Source organism: Motacilla alba, chromosome 5, assembly GCF_015832195.1.
Source record: "Motacilla alba alba isolate MOTALB_02 chromosome 5, Motacilla_alba_V1.0_pri, whole genome shotgun sequence".
Lineage (NCBI taxonomy): Eukaryota > Metazoa > Chordata > Aves > Passeriformes > Motacillidae > Motacilla > Motacilla alba.
Window position 1 is genome coordinate 38,930,570 of NC_052020.1, and position 14,909 is coordinate 38,945,478.

The 14,909-nt window shown below is 51.6% G+C and overlaps 1 protein-coding gene across 1 annotated transcript; it reads left to right on the forward strand.

The window, feature by feature from the left end:
* Positions 1-50: 50 nt before the first annotated feature.
* Positions 51-14,844, forward strand: LOC119701565 (acetyl-coenzyme A synthetase 2-like, mitochondrial). The gene is made up of 14 exons (XM_038138368.1): positions 51-4,001; positions 5,376-5,472; positions 6,620-6,819; positions 7,292-7,467; positions 8,131-8,283; positions 10,332-10,479; positions 10,891-11,028; positions 11,487-11,579; positions 11,977-12,089; positions 12,585-12,711; positions 13,377-13,504; positions 13,740-13,803; positions 14,134-14,258; positions 14,346-14,844. The coding sequence occupies exons 1-14, from the start codon at positions 3,689-3,691 to the stop codon at positions 14,520-14,522; spliced, it is 2,052 nt and encodes a 683-aa protein (XP_037994296.1). The 5' UTR covers positions 51-3,688; the 3' UTR covers positions 14,523-14,844.
* Positions 14,845-14,909: the final 65 nt, after the last annotated feature.

A 14,909-nucleotide genomic window follows, 5' to 3' on the forward strand; every position in this document is an offset into this window, starting at 1 on the left:
AGAGGTAAGAGATCCAAAGCAGCCCAGAGGTCTGCACTTTCCTCCCCACCGAGGCATGGAAGAGATGGGGCTTGGGTCTCTCTCTGCAGTGAAATACAAAATTGAAAGGGGTGTGCTTCTACTTGGAGCAGAAGTTACAGCATACAACTGGTGAAAGAACAAGTCACTTCAGCATCCAGAGCAGCCCTGGTGCTTTGGGTCATCCCATATCACATGTGCCCTGGTGTTAAGAGAGCCGGACAGACCTCCAGGCAGGCTCAGCCTCTGCCAGGAACAGACTGCAGCGCCTCGCCGGCCTGAGGACCTGGGGCAGCACTCAGACACTACAAGTGCAGGGGAGCTGGTTGAGAGGGAAGGGCACCCACGGGACTTACAGCTAGGTGAGCGCCAATTCGTGAGCAATGGAAGCCTGTTCTGGGTTACCAGGTGTAGTGGGTTTCATGCTGGTCAAACATCAATGCACCCACTAGAATTATTTATTAATTTCCTGCTGTGAGATGGATTAGGAGGAGGGCAAAACAGGCTCAGAACTTTTAAGTGCATAAAGAAAACTTTATTAACAGAATTAAAAGAAAAATATAAAAAGGAAATCAAAATAAACCTTCAGAACACTTCTCCTCCCCCCACACCCTCTTGTCTTTCCCACTGAAAACGTAAAGAGACAAAACCTGGGACTTTCAGTCAGTTTGCCACCTCTAAAACAGTCTTTCTTCAGTTCTCTTAGGGAGAGGAGTCTCTCTTGCCATGCCATGGAGACTTCTCCACAAGAAACAGTTCTCTCGTGATTTTTAATTTCCACATATAGCAGCTGCCCGGAAAGTTGCAATTGTGAAGTCCCTCCCATTTCTTGCAGCCTTCCCACAGCTGCCTTCATGGGCCATGTCAACTTATGGGGTACTATTTTAAGGATGAGCTGTTCTAGTATGAAGGCAAAAGCTCTTTTCATCCATCTCTGGGAACTGAGATTTTCTTCTTTCTGTTCCTGGGCAAGGTTTCTCCTCTCTCTCACCTCTCTCTGTTCAAGATTCTCATTGGATCACAGCAGCTGCAACATCTGCTTTTTCAACACAGATGCTTCTGCTCATGGCTGTGGTTAGAACGCTCCATGTCCCCAATGCATTCCATGAATTACAGGGAAAAACCAGTCTGATATACCAAATATATCTTCACCATAGCCTTACAAAAGAATTTCAGCCCAAAATTAAGGCGTCTCCTCAATCCCCTGCTGTCTAGAATTTGACTCCGTCTTCACTGGCCTCAGTGTCCCATGTTGTTTTCTCTACGCGTCTCCACCCTTTCCTTTTCCTGATTCAGGGGAGAACCAGTGTTTGTAGGCTCATCTGTTTTCAAGCTTAATCAATTGAAACAGTTTTTATAGAGTTCTGCAGTGCTGAAATGTTGATCTCATCCAGGCTCTGCATCAGAGATTGCTCGCTGTGCCTCTCGCTGCTGGTTTCTGCTGACACCGTGCGAGCTGCGCCGGCCACTGGCTCTACTCAGTGCTTTTCTTCATGGGGAGCACCGAAAACAGAAAAAGCTGCTGCTGCCATTTTTGTGCTTCTGTCCACAGCATGGCTGGCTACAAGCAGCTAAACAAACAAAATTCATTGTGAGCCATGCCGAGGCAGCCACAGCTGTGTGCCGCTGTTCCGGTTCTGCCAATTTTGACTGTGCAGTCCTGGCCATGTGGCCGCTCCCGGTTTGGGATGATGGTGGCCACTCCCGGCCCCAGCTGTTCCTGGCCTCGGGGATGCACCCAGAGCCAACTGTGGGGCCGCTCCCAGCGCTAGTCCCGGTCTCATGGTTGCACCCAGTATTGGGATGGCCCCCAGCGGCATGGTCTGGTGAAGCCGTTGGCAAAAAAGGACCAGCAGGCTCTGCCAGGAAGGGGCCCCAGGTGCCCCACTGGCACAGGGCCTGGTGGGCTTCCTGGGAAGGGGCCAGCGCCACAGCAGAGCCCGGTGTGGCCCGGCCCAGGCAGTGACCTGCTCAACGGCCGAAAGCCAAGAGACCTCCTGCCGCCCTGCGCTCGTTTTTAAACCTGCTTTGCCACAGAGCCGAGTGCAACTCTTCTTGAGTGGCTAAACCGGGTGTCAATCTTCAAAGCTAGCCAGCTGATTGGCTCTGGCGTGCCCCACAGGGAGCGGTGGGCTCCTCCCCAACGGAAGCGGAGCCTTTGCTGAAGCAGGACCGCGGGTAAGGCGCCACCTGCCCTGCTGAGAGCCTGCGAGGGGTCTGGTGCAAAAACCTAATGTCCTCCAGGGACAGGAAGAATGCTGAGGTGCAGAGGAAATAAGAGACTTGTGGAGCAATGAGGCTGTAGGCCCAAAGGTCTGTGTTTCCCCAGGAGGACAGGGCCCTTGTAGGTTGCCACCAAGCTCGGGGTGGCTTTGACACAAAACAGGTGTGTGGTCTGGGATGAGTGCACCTGATGGAAAATAGTGGCTGTTCTCCCACACTGGTGTCCAGCCTGTCCACCAAACATACCAGCTCCATAGATTGTGAGTGGTGTTGCACTTTGAAGAGCAGAGAGATCTACTAACCCTGTCATCTCTACTGTTGATTCCTTAGGTGTCCCTGGCTGGGAACAACCCTACTTGCAGGGAGAGCCTTTCTCTGCTCTTCTCTTGTGCCCCTTAGGAAGAGAAGGGAATTTGGTCAATGACATTAAGGAATCCTGCAAATTCTACCTTAAAAAACTACCTATATAGGGCCTGAAGGAAGGCAGAAAAAAACCCTGTTTGTAGGCAGGGAGGCAGCTGAGCTCTGCTGTGGTGGGTGGTGGGAGGTCTCAGCGTGAGGAGATGGGCTGCAGTGCTTCACGCCAAACCACCCCCAGCTGCTCCACCATGGCCTCATTGAATGCTCCCAGCCCAGCTGGTGGGTGGTACAGGCGGTCTGTAGTGTCTGGGAGGAGACAGAGAGCCCAGCCCAACCTGCCAGAGGGACAGCTCTGACAGCCACCCAGCAAGGTGGGTGGGATGGGATGCAATATTCCCCTCCTGCAGCTGACAGCTAAGTGAGAAAAGCCTTCCTTCGCCCACCACAGCCTAGTGCTCTGCCAGAAATGAGCATTAATTCTGGCTGTTGCTCATGATTAACGTGGGGGTGGCCCTAAGATTTACAGGGACCTGCCCCAAGGTGCCTTTGTGGCCAGCAGAGGACAGGGGGATGCAGCAGGGGTGCTGTGGCAAGGGAGGGGATGGTGATGGATAGATGGAGGTGTGAGGGAGGCGAGTGGGGATGAAGCAGGTGGCTCTGGGGATGCAGTGCAGCCCTAGGAGAGAAGGAGCAGGCTCTTGTAGCCTAGCCCAGGCACCTTGGCCCCTGAGGAGAGCTCAGGCACACATTTAACCTGGCTTCTGTTCAAGAACTGCTGTCAGGACTCAGATTAGCATGAAGGATATTTTCAGTCAAATATTTCTACAGTCCACCCCTTTCCCCTCCCTTACAGTGATTGAATTTGTTTTTTCCCATAGTGCTCTGGAAGAGAGGAGGAGAGGAACAAGGCAGGGCAGAAGGGGTGTCCGGGCTCCCTGTGTGAGAGAGCTGCTTTGTGTCCAGTCAGCCCAGGACAACATAGCCCCACCTTCCACAGAGGCCTGAGTCTTGCCTGGGCCAGGTGTCCCGAGCAGCTGTGAGGGCTGCAGGTATCCATCTCCTTGGTGAGAGGCAGATACCTGCAGTGATGGCCAGGCTGCTGGCCAGGACCTTCTGCTTCAAAGCTCTTTATCAGGCTCCCAGATGCCCTTCTGGGCTGATGGCTGCCAGACCCTGGAGCCACGGGCCTCTCACTGCCTACATGCCTGAAGCCATCGCCTTCCCCAGACCCAAGGACCACCAAGATTTGTACAAGGTGTCAGTGGAGCAGAGTGACATCTTCTGGGGAACACTAGGAAGGAGCCGGCTCACCTGGATCACCCCCTTCCACTCTGTCCAGGACTGCGACTTGTGCCAGGGCAGAGTCTCCTGGTTCCTGGGAGGGCAGCTGAATGTGACAGGTAAGGAAGGAGATGGACATGGGATTGTACCAAGTGCTTGCAGGCGCTTCTATGTGCGTGACTTCAGCCCTGGGAATGTATCAGAAGAGCACAGAGTTAAAGGTCTGGAGAGAGGGGGATCCCCAAAACGTCCAGTTGGTCCTGCAGTGGCTGTAGTGTAAGGTTGTGGCTGACCCTAAGGAAGCAGCTGGGTTTCATCAGAGAGGTTGCAGCTGGATTGGTGTGTGCTGGGAGCTGGGTTGCTCTCCCTCAGCCCCTGTGGATCCCTCTGCAGTGCAGTAGCTCTGTCCTGCGGGACCATCAGCCCTAACACTGAAACCCTGTGCATTCAGCAGGCGGGGTTGCTCTAGGTCATTCCTGCTCAGAGGAGGCAAGATGTATCTGTGGAAAGCAAAATACAGGAGAAATGAGCCGTACTGTCACCACTGTAGTGGGAGGCTCTTCTGTGGACTGGAGCTATTGGCTTAGGGGGTCTATCAGAGGAAGACACGGGGTGGTGACACTTTGTCCTGTTCACAGTGCTGTTGGTCCCTGTGTTCAAAATACAAGACAGACCTCCGAGAAAAAACAGATCTAATGTAATCTATTTGGGGAAAAGAGCAGGAGTTATTTGCCTTTGGGATTTGACATCTTACTTTTTCTCCTTTTATATGCGTTTCTGTCCTGGAAAACTACAAATGGTCAGGAGAAAAAAAGTTGGTATGCAAACTGGGGCTGCTGCATCATCCCATGACTTTAGCGGGTTTAAGGAAAACAGAGAGTGGAACAAGGCTTCTGAGGAAACTGCAGCTGCCAGCAATGTGGGAAACTACATGGAAGAACTGCAGCCAAAGCCTCAGCTTACAATGTCCCTGGAAAGCCAGGAGCTGTGCACTCTGTATTTACCCTGGCTCTTTTCCATCTTGGACGAATGCACTCTGCAGCCTTCCAGTGCAGAGCTTCCCTTTGTCCTACATTTGTTATTTGGGAGCACCGCCACTAAAAACTGCCCTAGTTCACCCCGGAGGCAGCTGCAAGGCAGTGCTGGGTGGAGTGACGGTTTAGTTAATGTTTGTCAGCACTCTGAGGGCACTGGGGATGGGACCTACAATGGGACTTGAGGTGTTTTCTGCTCTGGACTGCATGACGTCACAGTTAAGGAGGAAGCTGATAGTGGGGATTGGCAGGTATTGGACTGGTGAGGACCGTAACAGGCTTGGGATGGTGCTTGTGATCTCCTGGCTGCTATCCACAAAGGTTGCCCAAGGCTAATGCTGAGAAGACTCACACACAGCCCTGACTTTGACCGGCAAATGGGACAGGCAGTGCTGGCTTTAGGAGAGGTAAGAGGTACTGAGGGTTGCTCTGTCAATCATACTGGGGTTTTCTTTCCAGTGAATTGTCTGGACCGTCACGTCCATGTAGCCCCAGACAAAGTGGCTTTAATCTGGGAGAAGGATGAACCTGGAGAGGAGGTACGGGTGACGTACAGGTCAGTAATCACCTCTCAGCATATGAGAGGCATATTGTGGCATGCATGAACACTGCACAGGGCTGATCTGCTGATGTGTGTCATGTGAGGGCATGCAGCATCCCTTCACACATATCCAGAGTATGGTAGCTATTGGCTGGCTTGTGCTGATCTGAAACTTTAACCTACCCCCTGATTAAATCTCCTGGGCCCTAGGGAGTCCCTGCCCAGCTCGGGGGGGGCACATATATGTCTCTTGGGACAGCACTGCAATGCTTGTAGGTAAGACACACAGGAAAGTCACACGTATGCCTTCCCACCCAGGTTCCTGTTATCTAAACTTCTGGGTAAGTGGTCTGCAAGGAAGGCAAATTCACAACTGCAAATGCATTGAGAAATCCCACACTCATCCCCATGTCAGTAGTGCTGCTGGATTTGGCTCTCTGGGGTGGCTGCCTGTCCAGCCCTGCTAGGTTGGTCTGGGGCCTCCCACCTTCCAGCTTAAATTGCCTGCTCTCTGAGTCACTGCCACAGAATTCACTTAAATCCCTCTGCACATCAAAGAAGTCCTTCTGTCCTCTCTGACTTCAGGCCTCACATAACAAATATGACCAGCCACTCCTGCCAATCCCCATGCATGGAGAGCCCTTCCATAAAATGACTCACTGACAGCCAAGCTGAGGTTTCTGGGAGAGACATCTTTCTGCTCACTTCTTTCCTACAGCTGTTGTTCTTGCTTGAACTCAGCTTTAGTTAAGCATGGGATCCTGTTTTAGGGAAAGATATCTAACTTCTCACATGTAACCTCCAGATGTGCAGGGCAGTGTGTCACACTGGTTGTACAGGTTGGTAAGACATGTGGAGGCTGTCATTGAGAAAGTCAGCTGAGGTGTTGTGGGTTTGCTGAGCCAGAGGAATTGCCAGTGGCTGTTGCTGTACAGAAATAATTCTAATTTATGTCTTTTCCATAAACAGCGGTCTATGTTAGAGACTCTGTTCTTTCCTTCCCACTGATTTTTACAGCTCTCCCATGGTCTTCCAGAGTGAGAAGGGTTTGGGTATGTAGAGATATAAGCTGTGTCCTTGTGACTCTGAAGCCCCCCATCTTTATGCACGCAGGTAAGATCTGCAAGAAAGCCTCTAACTGTGTCATTGCTTCTTTGGGCAGAGAACTGCTGGAGCTGACGTGCCGCCTGGGAAATACCTTGAAACGGCAAGGGGTGAAGCAGGGTGACAGGGTGACAATCTACATGCCCCCGTGCCCGCTGGCAGTGGCTAGCATGCTGGCTTGTGCCCGCATCGGGGCCGTGCACGCTGTGGTGTTTGCTGGCTTCAGTGCAGAGTCTCTCGCTGACAGGATCCGGGATGGTAAGAGGCAGTGGGTAACAGCTACGTATTTCCCTTGGAGGACAGTGCTGAGCTTGTTGGTTCAGCTGCTCGGGGGGCTCAGGGTTGTGTGGATGGCAAAGGTTTTCTGAGTGAGACTCCCTGGGCTCTCTGAGAGTATCCTGAAATAATGTATAGTCATGGAGCAGGTACTAGCAACCCAATTAATGGCATGAGCTCACTAAATACATTCCAGCCCATGGGAAGAACAGGTTTTCTCTTTCATCCATGGGACTGAAGGACTGGGATACAATGTCTCCTGTAAGGGGATGCAGCACAGGCAGAAATTAATGGAAAACCAAGATGCAAAGCTGCTGGTTTTTTTTAAGTGAGGGACATGTGTCCAAAGCGCTGGGAGACAGAGAGAGAGGTGAAAGATCATGGTAGAGCCAAACTGCTCTGTGACTGGTGGAGAGGGGCAGAGTTGCTTATGTGGCTCTTCTGTCTTCTGCAGCCCAGTCAGAGACAGTGATTACAGTGAACCAGGGGCTAAGAGGTGGCAAGATTATTGAGCTAAAGAAGACAGTGGACCAGGCTGTGGAGCAGTGCCCTGGAGTGAAACGGGTTCTGGTTTCCATGAGGACCACAAGCAAGGTTCCCATGACAGCTCTAGATGTGCCCCTGGAGGAGGTGAGAGGCTGCCCAGCAATTTTGCCTCTTCTCCTGGGCAAAGTGCTTGCTCTGGGTGCAGGGACACTGGGTGGAAAGGATCTCACCTGGCCATAGCAGTTTTGCTGGCATTGACAGAATTTGGGGACATTGTTCCATAGCAGCAGTGACAGTCAGAGCTGCACACAAGTTCAGGACAGTCCCAGTAGCCATCAGAATGGGCCACTGGTGTGTCTTCCCACACTACCAGCCCTGTACTGTCCAGGGGCAGGCAGTGCAAGCCAGAGGACATAGTAGGGTGGACAGGGGCCTAGAAACACATGAGACATGGGCTGCTACTTTGTGAATCCAGCCTTGGACTGCCACTATACTGTCACACAGGGGTCTGCTGGCAGACCTGGCATGTGCCAGCTATCCATAGCACACAGGGGTCTGCTGGCAGACCTGGCATGTGCCAATAATCCATAGCACACAGGATGGCTAGGCTGCCAGCAAGGAGCACAACTTCTGAACAGGTGAGCCCCTGCCATAAATTTCTTCTGAAAGATGTTTGTAGGAAGCAGAATGCTCCCTACAAGCGCTCAGAGGGGAGGGAGGCTTGGGAGAGAGGTGCACAAGCAGGTGTGGGAATGACACAAGGGAGGCTGTGAGACCCTGAGAGAACTGCTGTGCTCTTTCCTGCAGGAGATGATGAAGGAGGATGCATACTGTGAGCCTGCTGTCATGGACAGTGAAGACATGTTGTTTCTTCTCTACACATCAGGCAGTACTGGCAAACCCAAGGGTTTGGTTCATTCCCAAGCTGGTTACTTGCTGTTTGCTGCTCTCACACACAAGGTAATGGATCCCAGCCACAAAGTGCTCGAGAGCCAGCAATTCATAGGCAGTGCAGGGAAGACACATGCTCCTTGTTGCATTACAAGCCAACTTTATCCAGAGCAAAGCCTCTGGGAAGCTCTCCAAGCCCCAGAAGACCATATCTGGCTACAGGTAGTGCTCCATAGCGGAGTCTCCCAAATACATACTGCTCTGAGCTACCTTCTTGGCTTTCTTCTTTTATTGCCCTGCACTAAACAGAACCATTGGATAGGATGCTCAGCCTGGCAAGAGTAATTTTGTATTACTGGGTTAGGAAGAGAAAGCCAATTGGTTCCTAGAAACTGTGGCTTTTCCTAAGTGTAACTACCCCAGCTCAGGTGGGAGATCAAAGGCAGTGCTTCTGGGAGGAGCACATGTGGCAATACCTGTAAAAGCTGGTGAGTGCCCTCATGACAAAGGGTCTATATCTGAAGAGTGTGGGTCATCTTGGGGAAGAGGAAAACCTTTAACCACAACACATGCCCAAAACAAACTTAGAACTGGATAAAAGGGGCACTGAGGCCAGCGCAGAGATGCTTTTGGCTGTAGGAATGGTTGGAGGGAGCATTCCTATGACATAGTATGAGGTTCCATGTAAGAGGGAGTTCTCACCTGAATAGTCCCTTAGCTTTGGATCTGGCTCTTCCTGAGTGTGACTGCAGTTCCAGTAGCACCTGAGACCACACACCCTGTGACAAAGCAAGCTCAGGGCTGGCTGGTCTCTGTTAGCCGTGAGTGCTGAAGGCCATACCTCCTGCGAGGTGTGCCAGAGGTGTGGAAACCCTTGGCTTTCCTGTGAACAAAGTTGTGCCCAGTGTGATGGGTGACCCTCTCAAGACCCTCAGAGGTTTGCAAGAGCCAGGGTTGTCATTCCAGAATGGCAATGCAGGGGGTGAGCAGCGTGTGGCCATGTTAGCTCCCAGGAGCACGGAAAACCTGGACACAGGGCCGACACACTCACATCTCTCAGTTGGATGGGGCAGACTGCTGCTGCCAAAACTCACTGCTCCACTAGAAAGAGACAGAAGAAGTAAAAGAAGCTTCCATTATGGCACCTCTGAACACTTGAAGCCCTGGAGTCCCCAGATGGAAGTCAGCAGGGAGCTGCAGGAAGAAAAGAGTGGGGTCTGAAACCACAGAAATCAGAGGAAACAGCAAGAAGTGATAGGCTAGTGGGAGAGTGGCCCCTTGGAAGCTTTCCAAGCACTGAGTAAATGACGTAGTGCTTTAGGAAGCTGGTTGTGTTGAAGCCAATATGACAGCACTCAGCTCTGCCCTGCACAGGGTAGTCATCATTCCTTCACGTTCCAGCCTTGCAGCCAAGGGTCTCATGAGGAATAAATGGGGCAGTGGGAAGAAGAGCTTGTTTTGCTTTCTGCCTGCAGGCACAGCACTGCACTCACCCAGCTGAGATGGAGAGATTCCAACTCTTCTGGACAGACTGGGGTTGCTCTGGGCCAAGGCATCACATGGTCCCTCTGCTTGCTGCCTCACTGCTCCTGTGCTGGGCTCCTTGCTGAGCTCAGGGGGTTTTGAGTGTTTACTGTCCATCTGGAGTCCAGCAGCACCTACAGGAGGCTCATGGAGTCCTCTACCACTTTGCCCTTGCCTACAACTCTTCTCCTTCCACATGGTCACATAAGTACAGAATACCCAGAAGGTTCTGGGTATTACAGTATACCTGGATCAGGCTTGTCTAGATACCAGCTAAAGGAAAGATAAGCTGTATCTCTTACCATTGGAAAAGAGCAAATTTGTATGTGGGGTTTTTTTAAGTGTCTGTCTCCTGCATCTTCACAGTTTTGATTTTTATTTAACTTCAGTTTTATTTAACTAATTTTATTCTGATTTAAAAAAAAACAAAACCAAAAAACTCTTTGCAGGAAGAAGGTGTCCCTGCAGGGGTGGTAGGAGGACAGAACACAATAATGTTAGGGCTGACAGGGAGTACACTGCTCCCTGTTGTGCCCCTTGCCAGGAATGCAGGCCCAGGTGAAACCCCTCACTGCCTCTCTTTTCTTGTTCAGTACGTGTTCGACTACCAGGACAGGGACATCTTTGGCTGTGTGGCAGACATTGGCTGGATCACGGGACACACCTATGTGGTCTACGGCCCCCTCTGCAATGGTGGTACCACTGTCCTTTTTGAGAGCACTCCTGTCTATCCTAACCCTGGTGAGTGAGGTGACTCAGGGGAGCTGGGACATTCCACAGCACCCTGAGATCCACAGCAGGCAGGGAGCTGGCAGCTTGATGCCAGGACAGGAGCAGCAAAGGCTCTGTTACCTCAGCAGCAGCCCATGGGCTGCAAGGGGAAGTCTTTTCCTCTGCTTAGGAAGCCACTGCTGCTTCTCCAAGGGTGGAGCTGTTAATCGCCCTCCCTCCCTGCAGAAGGAACGGTAGCAGAGCTGGGTGATGTGAAGAAAAAGGGGCTGCTGCTCCTGAACTGCTTCCATCCTTCCTGCTATACGATTAACTTGGCTGAGGGTACTGGCACTGGCCTTTGCTCTCACCTCTTCTTTCTCTGCCTTGGTGTTGGGCTGGGAGGACCTGTGTGGATGCTTACTGGCTCTGTTTCCATTCCAGGCCGCTACTGGGAAACAGTGCAGAGGTTGAGAATTAACCAGTTCTATGGGGCACCCACCGCCATCCGCCTGCTCCTGAGATACGGCGACGAATGGGTGAAGAAGTATGACCGCTCTTCTCTTAAACTGCTTGGCTCAGGTAAGTGCAGCAAAATGGGCTGGGGCAGCAAATCCTTGGACATCACATTGTGCCTCTTCACAATGTCCTGGGTTGACTATGTAATGTTTTTATTCCCAATCGTCTTGTTCTGTTTATGCTGAATAATAAGTTTTGCACCTTTAAGACTTTTTCCAGAAAGTGAAGGGGGGAGAGAAGGGCACAGTTTGTTTTCAGACACTGCACTCACTCCTCCACATTCCTGCTCCTGGACTGTTGTTGTCTGCAGATGGACAGACAGCGGGACAGAGCTCTCCTTTGTTTTAGTTAGTTTTAGCTACCTGAGACAAGTTCCCTGGACTGTGGGTTTTTTTCCCTTTTCTTTGGACCTGTTTAAACCTGCTCTGGACTGAGGGTTTACCAAGAGTAGCAGCACATGAGACCCCAGATTCAGGAGACTGCACTATTTCTGCTCTGCCCCATTATCTTTCCCCTTGCAGTGGGGGAACCCATCAACAAGGAGGCATGGGAATGGTACTTCCGTGTGGTCGGCGAGACACGATGCCCAGTAGTGGACACTTGGTGGCAAACTGGTGAGATGCATATGATTCCTTGTTCCAGCTTCTGCTCTCCCAGGCTTTAGGAGTGACCTGCTGCTTTTCTGGCCAAGTGATAGTGGTTGTTGCTGACAGTCTTGTATGAGCAAGGCTGTAAGGGCCCTTGAGCACCCAAACATAAAAGAGAAAAATGGCCTTTAAAGCTAACCTAGATAAATATGGGGATTTGAGGGTACGTCTCAACAGATCCCTGCTGAACTAAATGAGCATTATCATCCTTCTGCAAAGTTCCTTACCCAGCTCTCTGGCAAAGCCAGCCCCAGCCCGTGCAATGTGTAGTAAGGGACAGGGCAAAGGCTGTTGGACAAGCAGTGCTACCTGGCATTCCTCTTGTCCCTGATTTTGATGAGCATTACAGTTTCTTTTCCTTCAGAAACAGGAGGCATTTGTATCTCACCCCGTCCTTCTAATCCTGGAGCTGAAATCCTTCCAGGCATGGCTATGAGACCCTTTTTTGGGATCAGCCCCTCCCTCTTGGATGACAAGGTATGTTCATAACCTGCAGTCCAGGCGCTGCTCAGCCCCCTTTTCCCCAGGTGCTTGCCGTGCGTACTTGCCAGTGGCAGTGGAAATCCGTAAGCGTGTCTTTCCTGCTCATCTCTGCTAGACAGCAACCTTCCTTACTGGAAAGGGACAAACAGGGAAGCTGTTTTTCCAGCTAGTGCAGAGGTTGAGTTGTTGTCCAGCTTGCACTGTCCTGACAAGAGAGGTTGTGTTTGGGCTCCCTGGCACACCTTTCCAGGAAGGACAGGGCTGGGCAGGGACAGCCAGTCTCCCTGGAGAGGCCTTGCATCCCACCATGAGAGGCATTTTGTTGCAGGCATATGCTGGGTGAGACTAGGCCCGTCCTGCTGAAGTGAGGCACACGGGATCCTCCTCACTGCCCTCCCTGACATTTCCATCACAGTGTTGTTAAACAGGCAGTACCTAAGCATCCCAAGTATCTTCAGCCATGGTTACTAAAAGGTAACTATTTTACAGGGAAATGTTCTTCTGGAAAATGATGTCTCAGGAGCTCTTTGCATCTCACAAGCCTGGCCCGGTATGGCACGAACCATTTACAATGACCACAAGAGATTTCTGGAAACTTACCTGACTTCTTATCCAGGTAAGGAAAACATGTGACAAAACACTTGCACACATTTGGTTGGGTATGGTTGGGTCCACTTGCTGGCTTTCTGTATGGGGCAGGATTCAGGAGAGCTGGTATTGCTCCTTTGTTCTTCCAGAGACCCTCCACAGTCCTGAAGCCTTTCATCTCCCCAGGTCTGGTATCACAGCACTGCCCCTCACCAACCTTCCCAACTGGATCACACATTGTTTTAAGGCAGTGGATTTGTCCTTCTGCCTCCAGTCCCCTTAAGCACAGACCTCTTGCTGCATCTCTTGCAAACCCTGTCAGCCTCTGTGACTCACCCAGAGCACTGAGCAAGCCCAAGAGTGTGTGTCTGTCTTGATGTAATGCGAAGAGAAGCAGCAAGACCACAGGCACCTGCACTGGAGCAAAGTGCCCCCAGCACATGGTGATGAGACAGGCACAGCATTAGCCAGTACACTGCAGAATGAGGGAGGAGCCTGATGATAGAGCAGGACCAACACAGGCAGAAGACTAACAAGGAAGGTAGGCACATTTACCCTGAGCAGTTGAGAAAGAAGCAGAGTACATGGGCCCTAAAGCCAACAGAGGAGGAAGGGAAATGTGAGAGTATGGCTGCTGAGCAGCTCACATGCTCCCTCCAACAAGTTACTATGGCATGGTTCTGGCTACTGCAGGATTTTACTTCACTGGGGATGGTGCATATCGTACCAGTGAGGGCTACTACCAGCTAACAGGACGGCTGGACGACATCATTAGCATCAGTGGACACCGGCTGGGCACTGCAGAGGTGGAGAATGTTGTGGTAAGAGAAGTGGGTGGGAGGTAAAACCATCCAAACTAAAGCAGTCAGGGGCAGGAGGAAAAGATCAGTGCTTGCAGACCTACTGAGGCAGGAAGGAAAAAGGGCAGAGACCATCTGAGGTCCCTGAGGTCTCCCTGCATTATTGTGGGCTGCAGCAAGTCAGGTCAGGGCAGCTCCAGGGGGCAGCCAGCCTGCTAAAAGCACCGAGTCAAACCCCTACCCTGTTCTCTTCCAGAATCACCATGTGGCAGTGGCAGAGTCTGCTGTCATTGGCTATCCACATGAGATCAAGGGAGAAGGTAAGATGCTTTCTTTCCTGCCCCAAAACATCTCCCGGGGCTATGGCACTGCGATGGGAAGTGGGACTGGTAGCAGTGCTGTGTCCACACCATACAGCATGTTAATGGGGATCTCAGCACATCCATCACAACCTGCACCTGCCCACCAACCAGCTAGCTTTGCCTAAGGTGGCTGAAGCAGTGCTTCTGTGTGGCCAAAAGCACACAGTTTTGGCTACAGAGCATCCCCTGAGGCTACCAGCAGAGAGGGGCTCTCCTGGCACTAGGTCCAGGCAGGTCTCAGGGGCATGGTATGCACCGTGCTCAGTACCCTGGTGGTCCTTCTGCCAGGAGCCTATGTGTTTGTTGTGCTGAAGAAGAAGGACAATGGCTACACACAGGAGACTCTTGCTGCCGAGCTACAGGAGCTCATCTCAAAGAAGATTGCTAAGTATGCAGTTCCAGATTATGTTCAGGTAACACAAGCAAACTGGTCTAACACCCACACTGGCAGATTGGCCAAGCCTTTCTCTCAGCCTTGACTCTGCTCCTCCCCATCCTAGGTCACACACCGGCTGCCCAAGACACGCTCGGGTAAGATTATGCGTCGGGTGCTACGGAAAATTGTGGAGGACAAGGCCAGTGAGCTTGGGGACCTAACCACCCTGGATGACCATGAGGCTCTGCAGCAGATCATAGAGGGACACAAGCACCTTGTGAAGCGGCAGAAGGGCCACTAGCTTGGCTCTGCCAGCAGCCACCTCCTCCTCCTTCACTACAAAACCAGGGAAATATCCAGAAAAGCCACTAAGCAAGTGGTGGTCAGTAAGTTCTCATATCACACTTCCATTGCAGTCTTGAAGTGACCTCTCCACAACACAAGAGACCCTCAAAAGCTGCTTCCATACACCCATGTAGACAGAGGAGAGAACATGACTCATCATAGGCAAAAGAGTAAGGGGAGAGAAGCTGTTTCATTCCATGAAAGCAGAGGGCAGAAAGCCCTCCTTGAGGTTCCTTGTGCCTTGCAGCAGCTGCAGAGGTAGCAGCAGGCAGGATATCCAGCCCTGGATAGGGATACTACTCCTACCTCTGCTTTGGTCTTTTGCAATAGTCTTGTCCAGGAC